Raw genomic sequence first — 19247 nt, 5'->3', positions numbered from 1 at the left:
CTGAAAAATATGTAATTGTTATTGCCAAGATGAAAAGGAGTGTGATGGAACTACACATTGTGAAATCTATTATTAGCAATGACATTCCCTAAAAAAAGTCAATTTACAACTGTTTTCACAAATTTAAAGGAAGGTAGTTGATGGCTGAAGGGTCCCATTGAAAAGAGCAGGCCAGCCTCCAACAACGCAATGCATTTTGCGTCAAAGGATTAATTACAAAGGATTTGACTCCTTTGAAGACTTTTCTTTACATGATCATCTTAGTACAGGTAACAGAAGTGCCTGAAAGAAAAACGTGTCATTTATTGAATAACCCAGGGAACAGCAAACTTACGTTTGCCTTCTGGAGCTCATTACAGAGTGACAATCACAGAAAAGCACCGAAAGGCCATAAATGCACCTCCCGCCTGATGTTTCCATCTCCTCTACAACCTGCCCTTCTCCCACAGCCATGGGCACTCTCCTCGAACCCGCCGGAGCTGGCCTTGCACGGGGCCTCTTGAAGTCAGGCCACGCTGACCAGCAGGAACGGGAGACCCCGGTCCTCATTCTTTCTGCTCAGCTGGAACCGGCCTCTTCGTAGCCCCCACCCTTCATGCTGCTCAAAATCCTCAGGACTAAAGAGAACAAGTCTCCACGCTCTTCCACCTGACAGCCACCTTCGGAATCTTCAGGGACAGTCCGTCACCCCATTCTCCGGCCCTCCCCTCCGGGCCGCACGAACGGTACAGGACGGCTGGTTCTCGTCCCTCCTTCGCAGCAGATGAAGAGAATGCGGATTTGACCCGGTCCACCGGGGGCCCTCTGAACCGACACCGTGAAAGGGCACGACCGCAGCGCTCACTGCACTTGGCCGCGCGTTCAGTCCCCAAATCGCGCCCGAGCGCTTACTAAGTGCCGCCGGATCCGCCGCACCCGCCCCGCCGAGCCCCGGCCGCACGCCGACCTCGCGCGGGGGACTAGAGCCCGCGCTTCCCCTGCCGGTCCCGGCCGCTCGGCGCGCGGGGGGAACGGCCCTTCCCTCCCCGCGGAGGCGCCACTGGAAGTCGGGTGGCCGCGCCGCGCGGGGCCGGAACTGGCGGTCGGCTTGGCCGGGGTCCCGCTGCCCGCGCCCGGGTCCCCCGGGGACCCAGCCTCACGCGCCCCCGCGGCGCCGGGCCACCCCGACCGCACGCCTCGCGGAGGAGCGCGGGCGGCGCGGACTCACAAGGACTCCAGGTGCTTGAGCTGCTGCAGCTGCTGCGCGTCGTGCCGCCGCCGCTTCTGCTCTCGGCGCCGCTGCAGCTCCTGCTCGGCCGACTCCCGCGGCCGCCGCGCGCCTCCGGTTCGCGCGTCGTCACGCCCCGGCCGGGAAGACATCGCGGCCCGCGCGCCTGAGGCGACCCGCGACGCGGCTGAAGCGCCTGAGGCTGCCGAGGCAGCGAAGACGGCACTTCCTCCGCGCCGCGCCGGGGCCGACACCGCAGCGCCCCCTCCCGCCGTCCGCTCGGGCAGCGCCCTCCGTCTCCGCCGAGGCCTCCCGGTCCCCGCCTCCCGCCAGGCCCGCCGGCCACCTCCCCGGGCCGCGGCCCCAAGTCGGCGCTCGGAGCTCCGTGAGCCCGCTGCCTGGCCGGCCGGTGCCGGAGATCGGCGCGCGACCCCTGGCGGTGGCGGCCAGGCGGGCGGAGGAGGCCTGCGGGGCAGCCGGGAAGCCCCGCCCCTGGAACGCTGGGAACGGGTGCGAAGGGGTTTTGTAGTCCCGGGTGGGATTAGACTATGAGCGCTGCTGCTACGTGGTGCTGGGATTCAAACAGCTTTGAAGAAAGCAAGACTCTCCATAGAAATTCTCTAATTTTCCGGAGCATGGTTAAAACATAGCGTACAGTGTATTTAGACGTTTGGGTGCTGGGCGAAAAGCTGTATATACTGAGCGCTTTTTATGTGTTGGTCATTGAGCTAAGCCCTTAAAAATGGGTGATTTAATCTTTAAAAAGCAATTGCTGTTATTACCCTTGTAGATAGGAAGGAGCCCAGGGAGTTAAATAACATGCACAGGCAATAAGTCGTGGAGCCAGGATGCAAAGTGTTAAGTGCTTAACTAGGTTACATTTTGAAAATGTGTCTGATACGTGAAGTTATGATAATTGTTTTAGCTTTAACATAATGGAAGAAACCACAACGGAAGTAAAAGTAACAGCATAGGGGATATATCCCTCAAATGTGGTGTTCAATATAGTTAATACTGAAAATATATGAAGAGTGCCTTCATATTTATTAGAGAAAATCCAAATAAACAAAGGCTATGAACACAAACGCATGTTACACTGATTTGTCCATTTGTCCCATAACTTGAAAATCAGGTTTCCCTTGAGAGGGAAAACTGGTACATATACCAGTCCAGTTGTTGATGTAAGCTACCTGGCCCAATAAGTACCCTGTAAATACCTTGCAAGACATCTTCATCTAGTCAAGAATATTGTCTAAGGAAGAGATGTGACTGAGAAACAAAGTGTAACTTAATCGTGTTACAGAAGGAAGATGGTCTCTAGAACCTAGAAAAAGAGAACCAAGGTAAAATAATCAGGTAGTGTTTATCCAGTATTGTCCACTAAAGACACAAATTATATAAACACACATGAATGTTCTGATCACTGGAGAAATACCCACCATGTGGAATAAGGCATGAAATTGACCAAACGTGGCCTCATCTCTTTTTTTAGTTGAAGTGTAGTCGACATACAATATTATATTAGTTTCAGGAGTACAACATATTGACTCAACATTTATGTACATTAAGAAATGTTTAGGGGCACCTGGGTGGCTCAGTCGGTTGAGCGTCTGACCTTGGCTCAGGTCATGATCTCACAGTCGGTGAGTTCAAGCCCCTCATCCGGCTCTGGGCTGACAGCCTGCTTCAGATTCTGTGTGTGTCTCTCTCTCCCTCCCCAGCTCATGCTCTGTCTCTCTCTCTCTGTCAAAAATAAATAAACACTAAAAAATTTTTTAAAAATGTGTATCTTGATACTTGTTGTTACCATCTGTCACCATGCAAAGTTATGGCAATATTATTGACAATATTCCGTGTGCTGCACTTTTCATCCCTGTGACTTATAGCTGGAAGTTTGTGCCTTTTAATCCCCTTCACCTATCTCACCCATCCCCCCCATCACTCCCCTCAAGCAACCGCCAATCTGTTCCCTATTACACTGTTTCTGTTTGTTAGGTTTTTGTGTTCTAGATTCCACATGTTCGAGAAATCATGGTATTGTCTTTTTCTCTCTCACTTATTTCACTTAGCATAATACCTCTAAGTCCATCCATGTTGTCGAAAATGGCAAGATTTCATTCCTTTTTATGGCTGAGTGATTTCACTGTATGTATGTGACACATCTTTATCCATTCATCTATGGATAGAGACAGGTTGTTTCCATATCTTGGTTGTTGTAAATAATGCTGCAAAAGTTGGCCCTATCTTAGGGAAATACCTTTCAAGACTAGCTAAGCTCCTCTGCTCTGATTCCATTCCCACCCAACAACATCCTGACAGTGTATTATACCAGATCCTAATATGAGGAGAAAGGTGTTTTTGTCAGATCTGAGTACTGGGGTGAGTAGAAAGGTAGTTCTCCTACTGTAGATCAATAACTTGACATTGCAATTTGTAATTTAATATCTTATGACTATAGTTATTGTGGCAAATGGTATTATTCAAGTTACCTACAATAATCTCTCCCATGTCACTTGTTTTCTACAAATGACCTTGATACTCTTCCCATGGAGAGGTGGGGTCTATGCCCCTTCCCTTGAATCTAGACCAACCTTAGTGATTTGATTGTAACCAGTAGAAAGTAGTGGAAGTGATGCCTCATCATTGTAAAGATTAGGTCAGAAAAGATCCGATTGTTTCCACTTGGTTCTCGTTGAATATGTGCTCCTAAAGCCTTAAGAAATGTAAGCTGTTCAACTGCCCTGAAGCCACCATACTGTGCTGAAGCCCAAGTTAACTCAAGAGGAGAGATCACATGAAGTGATCTTGAGACTCAATAAACAAAGGAATGCCAGGCCACACCCCAGTGGCCTAACCACCCCAAAACCCTAGTCAGATGAGTCCATGGTACATAGCAGAGTAAATCTAAGCGTCTCACACCAACAAAGCTGAAGCAGAATTGTTCCTCCCCTCCTCAAGAAGCCTTGTTGATGGCCAAGCTATGCTCCTAAATTAAAAAAAAAAAAAAAAAAAAAAAAAAAAAAAAAAAAAAAAAGGAAGAAGAAGGAAGAAGGAAAAGATAAAAATAAAAGACATCAAATGTTCTCCAACCATAACCGGTGATCTTATAGCAATCCAGCAAATAATCTGAATACCTTGGGATATACTTCTAGGCAGAAACCAATTGGGTTGGGTTTCTGTCGCTTGCAATCGAAGGAATCACGACTGATTCAAATATTTGCTTAACCCAATGATTTGATCTCTCCCTGTAAGGTGGTACTAGGGGAGATGGATACAAGAAGATCCAGGGGTTGATAGTGCCACTTTAGCAAGTATCAATCAAGACTCTTTGGAAAATACCAACAGATCAAAATCCAAATCAAACTGTTTCAGGGGGAAAAAAATGAAGGAATTTATTGAATCATATATGTCAAATGTCATGGGGTTGAACTTTAGGAATGGCTGCATGTAAGGGCTGAAATATTATCATTAACAGCTTCTCTCTCTTCACTTTTCTTTTGTATTGCTTCAATTTCATGTTGTTTCTCTCACTGTGGGGGCAAAGATGGCCACTAACTTAGCAGCCCCAGATGAAAGAAACTTTCTCAGTTCCAATAAGACGTCCGTGTATTATACTCATTGGCTTGGTAAGGATTATGTAGCTGTCATGGAAACGGTCACTGTGATCAAGGAGATGTAGTACTCTGGCCAAACCAGTATCATACACCCACCTTAATTCACAGGGGCAGGATTAACAGACTGGGAAGGAGAGTTCCTCAAAGTGAAATCAAGGTTCTGTTAACAAGGGAGAGAGAGACAGAGAGAGAGAGAGAGACGGAGTGGAAAGGAATTCTGGACAGGGAAAAATAGCAGATGTACAGTTCGGTAATCTGACAGCCTCTCCCAATACCACCTCCTAGTCTGCATTCTAGGCATCTCTGTTTGATGATTAACATGTTAGAACTTATAAAGCAGTGAAAATCTTTTGATCCTTCCCTCTATGCGAGTCTGGGTTCTTTGTGTATTTTGACACCAGACAGAATTTTCCTGGTCATTAACCCAGTGTGATATGCAGGGTGTTGCAGTCACTTCACAAAGGCCTGATGGACCCCCATCCACCCAAAACTGGTTCACTGTCAAGACTGATGATGCCACAAATGCATCAAGAAAGTAGGAAGAAATTTGTTATTCACATATTGATACTTTCTGGAAGAGCAGTTCAGACACCTAAGCTAGTCCAAAAATGACTTCAGCAAAAGTAAGGTGACTGGCCATGGGTTTTATTGTGTTTAGGGGGTGAAACTGGGTGAGTGTTCAACCCCACACACAGCCCAAGACTGTGTAATTTGAACTCCCCACCCCCACCCTGGTGCCACTTGGACTTTCCTAACAGCTCACCCACATGTGGGCCAGAAGCGGAAAGTGGAGATGAGGCTTGAAAATTGTCAGTGGTCAGCATCAAAACTGGAGTCAGATGCTTTATTACACAGCACCACCTGTCAGACTCAGTCCTGTTTCCTCGTTGTGATGATAGACTCAACGTAGTAGCATCTCATTCATTAACCAGGGAAACAAACAGGAATCCTTTCCCTATTGCTTATAATTCTAAAACATTATTCTTACCTTTCCCCCATTATTTGCGCCTGTAGAATCTGGAGGGGTGTGCAGGTACAGTTTCTTTCCAGAAAGAGAGTAAAGTGATTATTGCCCAAACATGAATATGTAGGGAGTCAGCCTTCACTTTGTACTAAAGCACTTAACCCAGGTGAGAGATGCTTTATTTGCATTCCCTCCCTGCTGTGCCCCCTGCCTCAGTTTTTTGTAACCACTACTCCATCCTAAGATACCATATTCATTCTCAAGGCCAGCCAAAGGGCCTCAGTGTGGGCCCAATTGTGGAGGGGTGGCTGCTGACTCTGTTTTACTGGTTATGTGTTAAGGCTTCCAGACTAGAACGATGTAAAAAGACTGGACTTTCTCCTGCTTATATCAATCACCTTTCGAAGCATAGCTTTGATGCCATTATTTTGCTCACAAGGTGTATTATTTTACCTACCTATTTTTTGCCAGAAGAATCTAGATGAGTTTATTGTCATTCAAATAATTCATAGAAAAAGGAATGTAGAGATAGGTTCAGGGTAGTATGAAAAGAACCTGCAGGTTTGGAGATGTTGCTCTATTTATATCAGAGAGGAGGCTCTCCCTGACATTAGGCACAGCTGCTGCCTTGTCAGATGCCCCTTTGCAGATGCAGCCCTGGGCACACTTGGCACAGCCCGTGGGGCAGTGGGAGCAGGAGCTCTTCCTACAGGATGTGCATTTGCAGGAGCTGGTGCAGGTGTGTGAGCCCCCGGTGGGGCAGGGAGGAGTTTGGGTCTATTTGGGGGTCCAATGCAAAGTGGTGAAGGGAGGCACTTGGGCTGGCTGGAGGTGTGGTGGTCCACAAGGTGTATTTCTCTAGTTTTTATCTTACTAGTGACCTTTCTCCACTGGGAAGATGGAGGAAGGTAAAAGGTGAGTAAAAGAGAAAGACCACATTCTGTTATATATTAAAGAAACACTGCTAGTTTAGAGGGTAGGATGCAAATCCGTCTTTTTAAAAATTAAAAACACCAGATTTCAAAGAATTCTCTTGGTGAAGTAGGCAGTAAGCTCCCAGGAATACATGTTCACCATTCTCTGCAGCACAGTGGAAACATGTGAGAGACCCTGCATTATTTCTAACAATTTTAACTGGTATTCCAGTAACAGTTTAGTAACTAGTCGGATTGCAGGAAGAATGTCAGACAATATGCTTTATTTGAGGCTTGCAAGTAGAGAAGACTGTGGGAAGAAGGAGAGACACCAAATGTAATTGCTAATCTGTGCCAAACCTTGTTCGTTGCCAACCCAATTGTTATTTCCCCTTTTCTTCCTTGCTGGAAGCACTCTGATTTTGTTCAGGAGTCTAAGGTAGCTGTCTACTTCAGGGGAGGCTGGTTAGAGAGTAGAGACCCCTTCCATCCTTTTTGGAGGTGAATCTTGATTAGTCTTAAAGCAAACGTAGTAACCCTATTCCTCTTCCATTGATTGGTTTAGCAATGGACACAAGATTCAGTTTTAGCCAATGAGACGTGAGGGGCGGTTTTGTCCGAGGAAAGCTTTATAGAAAGTTCCTTGATCTTAATAAATGATACTTGGAATGATACTAAATGATCCTTCCTCCCTCAGGATGGTTCTCCCTGCATGTGGTGGCTGGATCTGGGGCAGCCATGAGGGCGCAGCAGTGAAACCCCAGGCTGCCTGAGGAGAGGAGACCATTCAGCTCTTGAGGATGTTTTAGAGACATTTGATTAACCAGTCCTGGAGCTGCTTTCCTATTCTGAGAGACAGTATATTTCTTTTTGAGTTAAGTGATTTTGTGTTGGGTGTTCTATTACTCATAGATAAATATGATTCCTCACATTTACATCGTATTTTGCAGACTTCTGCCCCTCATATACTGCTTCAGTTGATCTTTACAGAAACTCTGTGGAAGTAGGCAAGACATTTTACAGATAAGAAAACTGATTGCTCAGAGAGTAGGGGAATGGGTGGCCCTACAACCAAGGGCATCTGATTTCTAGTCTAGGGCTTTTCATCAGAGCATATGGTAATTCCAGGAGTGTTGTCATTACAGCGGGTGGGATAATTTGCTGTAAGCTCTTGGGGAGGGAAGAGAGAGGGCGCTGCTGCAAGCGAGTTTCTCCTGCTTCACATTTGCCTCAGGCCAGCTCAGATGGACTTTCCAGTGATGTTTTTCTTAATGCTGGCCTTTTCTTTATCCCTGCTTAGTGTGTGCCAAGCTAAAGTTAACAGCTTACTTAGCTTAGTCTCCAGGGTTTACTACTCTTGGAAGATCTGATTCATGAGACTTCTTTATTTCAGGCTCAATGAAAAGTGGAATTCTCTCTTTATTGCCTAGCTTGATTTTCCCGATCAACTTCCTGTATAGAGGAGATAGACCAGAACCTAGTTTTCTGACTTTCATCCAGACCAACCCTTTGCCAGATGTCCCTTTTCTTCCTTCTCTTTGCTGTTCCACGCCTCCATTGACCTCAGACCTTTTGGATGTTTCTATTATTTTGTCCTTTTCTTTATTTAAATATTTATTTACTTTTTTATTTACTTATTTATTTATTTAGAGAGCAGGGGAGGGACAGAGAGAGAAGGAGAGAGAGAATTCCAAATAGGCTCCACACTGTCAGCACGGAACCCAGAACAGGGCTCGAACCCACCCACCGTGAGACCATGACCTGAGCTGAAACCAAGAGCCCGATGCTTAACTAAGCCACAACAGGCACCCCATTGTTGACTCTTCTTGAGTATATATTCAGTTTTGAGACATGGAAAGTCCTCACAAAGTCACCCTCAGAAACTCAATGGAAATATATATTTTTTAAGTTTCAGCTTGGGGGCACCTGGCTGGCTCAGTCAGGTAAGCATGCAACTCTTGATCTTGGGGTTGTGATTTCAAGCTCCAAGTTGGTGGTAGAGATTACTTAAATAAACAGTTTAAAACAAAGTTTCGGCTTGATTTTAATTAGTTCTTAGGATAATGCTATCACTAAAGCCAGGAGGTAAATTTTCTCTTTGGTAGATTGCTATAGAAATCCAATGCAAAGAATATGTTGGGATTTAGCAATGTTAAAAAGCGCACATACTGTTTGAATAGATAATTAACTTTTTATAAAGTTTTTCAACGTTTTTTATTTATTTTTGGGACAGAGAGAGACAGAGCATGAACGGGGGAGGGGCAGAGAGAGAGGGAGACACAGAATCAGAAACAAGCTCCAGGCTCCGAGCCATCAGCCCAGAGCCTGACGCGGGGCTTGAACTCACGGACCGCCAGATCGTGACCTGGCTGAAGCCGGACGCTTAACCGACTGCGCCACCCAGGCGCCCCTAAAGTTTTTTTCTTAAATTTTATTTATTTTGAGAGAGTCAGAGACAGCATGAGCAAGTAAGGGACAGAGAGGAGAGACAGAGAATGCCAAGCAGGCCTGGCACTGTTAGTGCAGACAGAACCTGATGTGGGGCTCAAACTCACTACTGGTGAGATCACGACCTGAGCCGGAACCGAGAGTTGGAAGCTCAACCAACTAAGCCATCCAGGCACCCCTAGATAATTAACAATTTTAAAGGAATGACAAGAAATCAAACCGCCAGGAAGCCCTAAAAGGCATAATGGAAGGGGCAGTCACCACTTAGCCTACCTCTTCCTACATCTGTCTATTATTCTGTCCTGGAGTGTTTGCTCTCTCACACTATCGTAGGATTTTAGAATTGGTGGAAGTCTTAGAAATCAACCACTTCATTTTACAGAAGAAGAAACTGAGGCCCAGACAGGTGACATGTGTCACCCACAGTCACAGGAAGGGGGTGGAAGATTCCTGTTTGTTTCTGTGTAAACTGGGTTATTTTGATAAACGTGTAATGCAGTCATTAAAAACCAACAAGGAACACTGAAAAGTACAAAGAAGAAAGCAAATCATCACCCCAAATTCAACCACTTACAGATAACCAGTGTTAATAGGATGAATTATATTCATAGGTTTTCTATTTCCATAGCGTTAGCTCTGTTGGGAACAATGAACATTTCCTCAGCACTACATGTAGTTTCTCATTAGATCCTGGGATCTAATGAAATCCATAATTATCTTCTAATTACCATGTTTTATCTTCATCTTACAGAGCACACAGAGACCGTTTATTAATTTGCAGGTCACCTAGGTAGTGCATATAACGGTGTATTATTCCCTTAATAAACTGATGAATTCAATTTGCTCACATTTTATTATTTTGTACTTGTATTTATAAATTAGATTGGTGCCCAGTTTCCCTCTCTGTCTCCCCTGTGTTGGCCAGATCTTGGTATCAAGATTGTTTACTTCCAAAAGAAGCTGAGAACCCCTTGGTGATTTGCTCTCATTAGTCCAAAATTTTAATAAATAAGAACAACCGATCCTAAGAATTCATTTAAGTACTCTAATGAATTTCTTGGGGCTTCTCGGTCTCTATTGTGAAGGCCAATCTAACTTAGTCACGTGTGGGGGGCCACGTGAGATGTTTGCTACTGAGTACCAGCTCACAGTGCATCCACTAATGGCTTGCTGGAACACTCACAGTAACTTGAAACTTTCTCGTGACAGCTGTCAGGGGAGTATCACAATACATGCCTCTCCCTTTCTCTTTAAGTATAAAAGACAATCCTGAAAAAAAATCCTGAAGAATGGTTTCAGTCTTTTTCATGTAGAATCCATTCTTTTAACTAAGTAAAAAACAAAACATAATCATCTAAGATTCCCTCCCTTCTCAAAGCAGCCAGAAGTAATTGGATCCGCGGCCACGTAGGAGCCTCTGGTGGCGCTAAATCTGGGGAGTCTCCAGGGACAGGCGGAGACGGGCCAGTCTGCCGGGGCAGTAAACGCTTTTCTCTTCCAACTTTGGGCCAGAGCCCAGTCCCGAGAAGTTCACGGTTTCTCCCTCGGGGACAGGTTCCCTCTGAAGTTGCCAGGCTCTTCCCAGGGCGGGCCAGTTCGCAGGGCAGGGCAAGGTGGGGCGGAGCAGGGCAGGGCAGGGCCAGACCAGACCCGGGCAGCGCGGGGCGCAGCACACCAGCTAAGGCGCGCGGCTGCGGCTCCTCCCCTCGCTCGGATGTGGCCGGGGGGCGGGGGGTGGGAGAGGGGGGTGGCGGCTGCCGCCCGGGGAGGGCCGGGAGTCTTTTCCACGTTTGCAAACGCCGCGGCGCGCCCAGCCCGGACCCGCGCTGCCGGAGCTCCGCACTCGCTCGCCGGCCCCACGCTGCGCCCCGCGCCCGCCCCTCGCCACCCCTGATGGCATTCAGAGCCCGGGGCTGGAGGCCTCCGCCGCCGCCGCTCCTGCTGCTCCTGCTCTGGGTGACCGGGCAGGCGGCGCCCGTGGCGGGCCTGGGCCTCGACACGGAGCTGCAGATCGAGCGGCGCTTCGTGCCGGACGAGTGCCCGCGCACCGTGCGCAGTGGCGACTTCGTGCGCTACCACTACGTGGGGACATTCCCCGACGGCCAGAAGTTCGACTCCAGGTACCGCGCCCTGGACGCCCGGCCGGGCCTCCGAGGCTGCAGCGCCCACTCTCCCGTTTCCTTCTCTCCGGACAGGCCTTTCCCTCCCGACGGACCTCCCCCAGCTCCGCCCAGCGAGCCCCGCGCTCCTCCCTCTCCCTCCTCCTACCCAAATGCTCCGCGACCCTAAATCTGCCCTCCGCGGGGTAAGTCTACCCGCCTTAAAGCTCGCCTTGTCCGCCCGCCCGCCCGTCCGGGACCGGAGCCTTGGATAGGTCCTGGCACAGAGGGGTTGGAACAGTTCCCGTCCTCCCAGCGCATTCACACAACGCGAAATCTATGTAAAATGGCCACCCTGCAAGTAGACCCCCCCTCCCCCCAGGAGTAAATGTTGATGTCTGCTTGCCACCTCCCTTTACTGGTCTTTCCGCAGGCCCCTTGAGTCAGACGACGTCTCTCGCAGTTGATGATGATGATGATGAGCTGACAATAGCAGTCGTTACATATATGGAGCTATTACACTGTGTGCCAGGGTAGTTCTAAGTGCTTTGCTTATCATGAACCCATTTAATTCTTAATAACAGTTCTCTTAGGTAGCTACCACTATTTTGCCAGCGAGGTTACTTGAGGCCACTGAGGCTAAGAAACTTAAGTGGAGTCCAACTGAAAACCAAGTGACAGTCCAAGGCCAGGGTCTGTGCATAAAGCTACCACTGTCCTTCCTTCTCCGCCACTGGGCGTGGGGTAGTCCAGAGCAGGTCGCTCAGCTTTGCGCTGGGGCCCTGGACCATGCCCACGATTCCTTCCCTCAAACTCTGCCCCGGGATCACAATACCTGCCCCCAGCTTCTCTCCAGTTGAGCTTTAGGGTTAAGAGGTCTCTTCCTCCAGCTACAGTCAGCTCTCCTCCCCAAGACATTGTTCCAAACCCAGGTCTGTGCCTGCACTTCTCTCAGTGAATCACCGGACGAGACAAAGAGTACTGTTTGTTGAGTATTTGCTGTGTGCCCTTGGCTGTGCTAGGCTCATTCCAGAAGTTATCTTAAAAAAATACTCTTACCTTTCTTGACTTTGAGTCAAGACAATGAGTCCAGACAATGAGTGCATTTACAAAAGCTGTTTAGTATGCAAGTGGCACATAGCAAATGCTTAGAAATAGTCATGTTTACTATTGTTTCAGTTGCTTCTTTTTATTTTTAACAGCTTTACTGAGCTATAATTCACATACCATACAATCCACCCATTTAAAGCGTACAATTTGGTGGTTTTTAGTGTATTCACAGGGTAGTGCAACCATCACAGCTATCATTAGATAGCTAGAACGTTTTCATCACTCTAGAAAAGAAATACTGGACTCATTAGCAGTCACTCCCCTCCCCTCCAGCCCTAGGTAACCACTAATGTACTTTCTGTATCTACGTGGAATCATATAATTTGTGGTGATTTATATCTGGCTTTTTCACTTAGTGTAATATCTTCAGGGTTCATCCATGTTGTGGCATGTACCAGTACTCCATTTCTTTTTTATGGTTGTATAATATTCCACTCCACGGAGGTTCCACGTTTTGTTTATCCATCCATTAGCGTTTTTTTTTTAAGTTTATTTATTTCGAGAGAGAGTGGGAGAGGTAGAATTAGCAGGGGAAGTGCAGAGACAGAGGGAGACAGAGGATCCAAAGCAGGCTCTGTGCTGATAGCAGACAGCCCGATGCGGGGCTCAAACTCACCAACCACGAGATCATGACCTGAGCTGAAGTCGGACAGTTAACGGACTGAGCCATCTAGGCACCCCTATCCATTCATTAGTTAAGGGTCATTTGTATTGCTTACACTTTTTGGCTAATGAACATTTGTGAACAGGGTTTGGTGTGCCTATATGGTTTTCTTTCTTTTGGATATATACCTAGGAGTGGAATTGCTGGGTACTGTAGTTTAACTTTTTGATGAACTGCCATACTGTTTTCCAATGTGGTTTCACTATTTTACACTCCTGGCAATGGATGAGCGGTCCTAGTTGTCCACATTCTCCTCAACAACTGTAATTGTCTATCTTTTTTATTCTAGCTCTCCTAGGGGGTGTGAAGTGGTATCTCATCGTGGTTTTGGTTCACATTTCCCTAGTGGCTAATGATGCTGAGCATCTTTTCATGTGTTTATTGGTCATTTGTATGTCTTCTTTCATTTGCGTTTTTAGTTAGAAAATAAAGAAGGGGCACCTGGGTGGCTTAGTCAGTTAAGCGTCCGACTCTTGATTTCAGCTCAGGTCATGAGCTCATGGTTCCTGAGATTGAGCCCTGCATTGGGCTCTGCGCTGACAGTGCAGAGCCTGCTTGGGATTCTCTGTCTCTCCTTCTCTCTGCTCCTCCTCTGCTCTCTCTCGCTCTCTCTCAAAATAAATAAATAAAACTTAAAAAAAGAAATGGAGGAAGAATTTCCTGCTTGTGCTGATGATAATTAATAATTCCTACTAGAACAAGCTGATACTTTCTACCCTCTAGCTTGGCAGCCACTGTGAGGCAGTGTGGGACAATGGAAGACATTGGAAAGAGGCACTACCATCCCTTCAGCCAATATGCAGTGTCTGCCCCTGAAGAAGGTGTCCTTCCCTGTCCCTACAGCTTATGGTCCAGGCCATTACACAGTGTGATATGTACAGAAGGGATAATAGCATACGCTTTTGTTTCTTGTGTAGAGTCCACACAGTTCTTACCACATACCTTTTGATATATGAATTCATTTAATGTCAAATGAATTCATTTAACCTCACAAACAGTGAAGTAGGTAACTCAACAACAAACGAAGAAACTGAGGCTCAGAAAGTTCAAGTAATTTGCTCAAGGGATCTGGCTACTAAGTGGTAGACTGAGGTTTTGAACCTAGGCAGTGTAATGTCTATGGCAGTATATATAGTCTATGGCCTGTAGTCTATGCATATATATAATGAAAAGAAGACAAGGAGCTGTGGAAAACACACAGAAAGCTTAACTGTATGTTGTGTGGGGATGGAGAGAGAGAGAGTGGTTGGGATGGAGTTCCAGGATTGCAAAGATAAGACCTGAGGATGATTAAAATTGACCGGGGCTGAGCTGAGGGGTGAGGGCTGTGGAGAGAAGAGAGGGTGTGGCTGATGGAGGGAAGAGCCTATGCAGAGGTTTGGCGGTGGGAGTGTTGTGTAGGGGGACGTGAAAGCTGTTCACAGTGGCCTCAGCTTGGAGTGGCAGTGGGGGAATGACCGAGGGGGAAAAGAAAAGGCCAGAGGAGTCTGGGGAGGAAGGCTGGGCCCAGCTTTGAGAGATCTTTTTTGCTTGGCTATTGAATTTGGACTTTGTCTAGGACAATGGAAAGCCACTTAAGAGTTTTAGTCATGGGGGTGAGGGGTCAGACTTTTGTGTGGCTGCTGTGTGGACAGTGGAGTGGAAAGGGCAGGATGCATAGTAGGTGTTTCATTAGTGTGAGTTGTTCTCCAGGGCGTCCATTCCTTTGGGAATTTATGAAGTATTAAGGCACAACTTTGCTATTCCTGCCCAACGAGCTTAGGGAAGGAGAAATCTAAGGTGTTTTGGGTTCTGGCTACTGATTTGGAGGTTTTGCTCAGAAGAAAATGGCTGTCACCCTGACCAGAGTCGTAAGTCACAAAGGGCCTCTGTTTCCACAGAGCTTTCTTCCTCTGGGCCACTGGCTCGGGCATGGTTTCATTTTATTTTGGAGCCTCCGTGGGCCTGTTAATATGTTCCTGTGGCTGCAGCTCCAGATCGAAGTCGACAGCGGCTTCCCAGCTACACTTTTTAGGGGGCTCCTGCTCTCACTTTCCAGCTCTTGGGAGCTCCTTGTTAGCCACTCCTGATTCAGCATTTTTAGAAGTTCTATAGCATTCCTAGCAATAAAGGTGAGGGGGATGGTCTCTTTGCTCTGATTTCCTTCTGGAGACTGAAATTTACCATGTTGCTGTTACCGTTAGCAGGCAAAGCTAGCCTCTCGTCAGTTCATTCATAGCCTCCAGGCTTGTCTGCAGACACTCAAGGTCCCGATATTCAGTAAATATTATCGTGTGTCTACCACATGTCCTGTCGGGTGGGCTGCTCTAACGCAGTGGTGTTCAAACTGTACCTGCATCGCAATCATCTGAAGAGATTATTGTACACAGCTCCTGAATCACTAGGTCTGGGTGGGGCCTGAGAATGTATTTGCCTTTCTAAGTGCACAGGTGATGCTTTTGCTGCTGGTCTGAGGACCACACTTTGAGAACTATTGCTCTAGGGGCGCCTGGGTGGCTGAGTTGGTTAAGCGCCGACTTCGGCTCAGGTCATGATCTCGCGCTTCCTGAGTTCAAGCCCCGCATTGGGCTCTGTGCTGACAGCTAGGAGCCTGGAGCCTGCTTCAGATTCTGTCTCTCTCTCTCTCTTTCTCTGCCCCTCCCCCACTCATTCTCCGTCTCTCAAAAATAAATAAACATTAAAAAAAAAAATAAAAGAGAACTATTACTCTAAAAAAATCAAAGACTTATTAACAGACATCAGATTAATTTTATATATTCATTCATTCATTTATTCATTCCATTCACTCAACAAATATTTATTGAGTACCTACTGTTAACACCTGATGGGTATTGAATGAAGGGATGTTAAGGCTCACCTTCTCTGCAGGATTGGTTCTGGGAAGAGCCAGGGAGCTGGGCAGCACGGCAGATGGTATCAAGGTGTACTGGAGGAGTTAAGTAGTGACAGGGAGACTAGTCAGGTCATGACAAGGCTCACTTAGGCAGGGAGCTTTTTATTTTCCCAGAGAGAGAGAGACAGAGAGAGAGAGAGAGAGGAACTGTGCTCTCATGCCTGAGTTGGGGAGAAGGGTAGAGGGAGGGGGGAGGGGAGAGAGAGAGAATCCCAAGCAGGCTCCACTCTCAGCGTGGAGCCCGATATGGGGCTGGATCCCATGACCCTGGGTGGTGATCTGAGCCAAAATCAAGAGTCGGTCGCTCAGGGGACCTAGGTGGCTCAGTCAGCTGAGCATCCAACTCTTGATTTAGGCTCAGGTTGTGATCCCAGGGTCGTGGGATCGAGCCCTACATCAGGCTCTGTACTGAGCGTGGATCCTGCTTGCAATTCTCTCTTTCCCTCTGCCCCTTGCCCCCACTCCACTCCGGGCACTTTCTCTCTCTCTAAAATAAGTAAATAAACAAATTTTAAAAAAGAGCCATATGCTTAACTGACTGAGTCACCCAGGCGCCCCAAGCAGGGAAATTTTAAAAGTTTGAATTAATAAAAAAAAAAGTTTATTTATTTATTTTGAGAGAGAGAGAGAGGAGAGAGAGAATCTCAAGAAGACTCCCTGCTGTCAGCATGAGATCATGACCTGAGCCAAAACCAAGAGTGGGAAGCTTAACAGATAGAGCCATCCAGGTGCCCCTAAAGTGTGAATTTGTATGGCAGCTCTTCCTCTGGAAAAGCCATGTGATGAAAGGGAAGCTGCTGCTGGAGTCTTAGCCCAGTGTGGCTCTCCTGACTTTAGGAAAAGAGCCTACCCTCCAGGCAATTCTTCTTAGGATCTCCTGAGGTCATTGGCAGGCTTACTTAGCTGCAAAGACTTGATACATTGCTTTTAACTTTCATTTGTGAGTCATTGTGAGCGACTGTGCATGCATATTGATCATTTAATTTGGCTATATTTTACTCACTAAGAACTTGTGTAGAAGAAGATTTATAGAGATCTAATATTTTAACTTCAGCAGTTGCTGAAAGACAAAACTCCCCAAGAGCAGTGCAATGATTTCACTTTGCAGAGGTTTTCTCAATCATATTTTAACGAGCCAAAAATCATCCAGGCCAACGGCTCACATTTCAGGGTCTGATCCTCTGTGAAGGTAAGAATGAATGTGTTCTTTCTCATTTCCCTCTTCTCCACTCTTACTCCTTCCTCTCTTGTCCCTCACCATCTCTCTCTTCCTCCATTGCAGTGTTCTTCATTTTTCCATCTGGTAGTGGAACTGGTTTGCCAGTTCATTAAGGGCTTGCCTTTTCCCACTGCCACGGCTCATTAGCAGCTGGTAGAGGTAGTTGTTTGGGGGAAATAATCTTGGACAAAGAGTCTGGGAAGCACATGGTTTGTGGAGAGAGACGGGAGACAGAAAAGTCAGACTTGGCTTCCCACTTTTTTTTTTTTAATTATTATTATTTTTTTTAATGCTTATTATTGAGATTCAGAGAGAGACAGAGCATGAGCATGGGAGGGACAGAGAGAGGAGGAGACACAGAATCTGAATCAGGCTCTAGGCTCTGAGCTGTCAGCACCGAGCCCTATGTGGGGCTCAGACTCACAAACTGCAAGATCATGACCTGAGCTGAAGTCGAACGCTTAACTGACTGAGCCACCGAGGTGCCCCATGGCTTCCTGCATTTTCAAGTCTACACTGGGGCCCAGGCTCCTTCGTGGAACTCAGCCAGGGAAAGGTCTTACCTGGCTCATCCCAGAGCTAGGCTAACAGCTGGGAGGTGTCTGCTTTTGTGCATTTCATGCATTTTTCTTTTTTTTTTTTCTTTTCAACGTTTTTTTATTATTATTATTTTTTTATTTTTGGGACAGAGAGAGACAGAGCATGAACGGGCGAGGGGCAGAGAGAGAGGGAGACACAGAATCGGAAACAGGCTCCAGGCTCTGAGCCATCAGCCCAGAGCCCGACGCGGGGCTCGAACTCACGGACCGCGAGATCGTGACCTGGCTGAAGTCGGACGCTTAACCGACTGCGCCACCCAGGCGCCCCTTCATGCATTTTTCAATCCCATTCACATATGGCTCTGGCGGGACCACAGCCCTTCTTCAGGCAGGTCCCGTATGAGCCAGTCGTCTTGAGTTGGCCTGAGACTGGACCAACTTTGAGGCACCCAAAACATGGTTCCCATGTCCCGTGGGCTGGCTCTTTATTATCTTGCTTCCCTCCAGTTACAAGTTCTTAAAATATGGTAGTGTCTTTAATGTTCAAAGAAATGAATTCAGTCTAATAGATAGTATTGTGAATATAGTTAAGAATACCGTATTGTGTACTAAAATTTAAAAGTATACTTTATTTACACTTGAAGTTTACCGACAGGGTAAACCTTAAGTGTTCTCACCACAAAAAAGAAAGAAAGAAAATGTTAACTGTGTGAGGTGATGGATATATCAATTAGCTTGATTGTGGCGATTATTTCACATTGTATACATACATCAAAACATCCGATCATACATTTTAAATGTATGCAATTTTTTTTAAATTTTTTTTTCAACGTTTATTTATTTTTGGGACAGAGAGAGACAGAGCATGAACGGGCGAGGGGCAGAGAGAGAGGGAGACACAGAATCGGAAACAGGCTCCAGGCTCTGAGCCATCAGCCCAGAGCCCGACGCGGGGCTCGAACTCACGGACCGTGAGATCGTGACCTGGTTGAAGTCGGACGCTTAACCGACTGCACCACCCAGGCGCCCCTAAATGTATGCAATTTTTATTTGGCAATTGTACATCAGTAAAGATGGGAGGGAAAGTAACGTATTCAGCTTTTATTTGTCTACGCTGAATCTAAAATTGGCATACAGAGCCAGCTGACTGGTCCTGTCATAGCTGATCAGGACCTCAGTTCTAACCTGAGGGCGGTTTTCTCTCCCTTTTGTAATGGCCATTTTTCCTTTTTTTCTGCATCTGAGATAAAAATAATCTCAGCAACAAGTAGTGTAAGTGTATATAAATTTTTGTCAATAGTTTTAAAATTAATTTGTATTTTTTTTATTTAGTAAAAAAATTTTTTTATTGTTTATTTTTGAGAGAGAGACAGCGTGTAAGCAGGGGAGGGGCAGAGAGAGAGGAAGACACAGAATCTGTAGCAGGCTCCAGGCCCCGAGCTGTCAACACAGAGCCTGATGTGGGGCTCGAACCCACAAACCATGAGATCATCACCTGAGCCGAAGTCGGACATTCAACCGACCGAGCCACCCAGGTGCCCCTAATTTGTATTTATTTATTTAAAAGTTTATTTAT

The 19247-nt window shown here is 46.7% G+C and overlaps 3 protein-coding genes across 6 annotated transcripts in view; 1 reads left to right on the top strand and 2 right to left on the bottom strand.

The window, feature by feature from the left end:
- LOC121028511 (retinitis pigmentosa 9 protein-like) overlaps nucleotides 1-1434 on the bottom strand; it is a 39361-nt gene extending 37927 nt beyond the window's left edge. The window contains exon 1 of one of the 2 annotated variants that reach the window (XM_040472301.1): nucleotides 1208-1434. In XM_040472301.1, the coding sequence (XP_040328235.1) occupies nucleotides 1208-1359 (152 nt within the window). In that variant the 5' untranslated portion in view covers nucleotides 1360-1434. Of the gene's footprint in view, nucleotides 1-334; nucleotides 1026-1207 lie in introns of those variants that run through there. The other variant, XM_040472300.1, reaches the window with a different exon arrangement.
- RP9 (RP9 pre-mRNA splicing factor) overlaps nucleotides 1-19247 on the bottom strand; it is a 214575-nt gene that overhangs the window by 37927 nt on the left and 157401 nt on the right. The window lies entirely within an intron of this gene.
- Nucleotides 10904-19247, top strand: part of FKBP9 (FKBP prolyl isomerase 9) — a 41806-nt gene continuing 33462 nt past the window's right edge. Inside the window, exon 1 of the mRNA XM_040472293.1 lies at nucleotides 10904-11267. Within this exon, the coding sequence (XP_040328227.1) occupies nucleotides 11041-11267 (227 nt within the window). The 5' untranslated portion in view covers nucleotides 10904-11040. The remainder of the gene's footprint in view (nucleotides 11268-19247) is intronic.

Source organism: Herpailurus yagouaroundi, unplaced genomic scaffold, assembly GCF_014898765.1.
Source record: "Herpailurus yagouaroundi ecotype Mexico unplaced genomic scaffold, PumYag 100, whole genome shotgun sequence".
Taxonomy (NCBI): domain Eukaryota; kingdom Metazoa; phylum Chordata; class Mammalia; order Carnivora; family Felidae; genus Herpailurus; species Herpailurus yagouaroundi.
The sequence above is the reverse complement of the archived record's forward strand: the minus strand, read 5'-3'. Positions and strand labels throughout refer to the sequence as shown.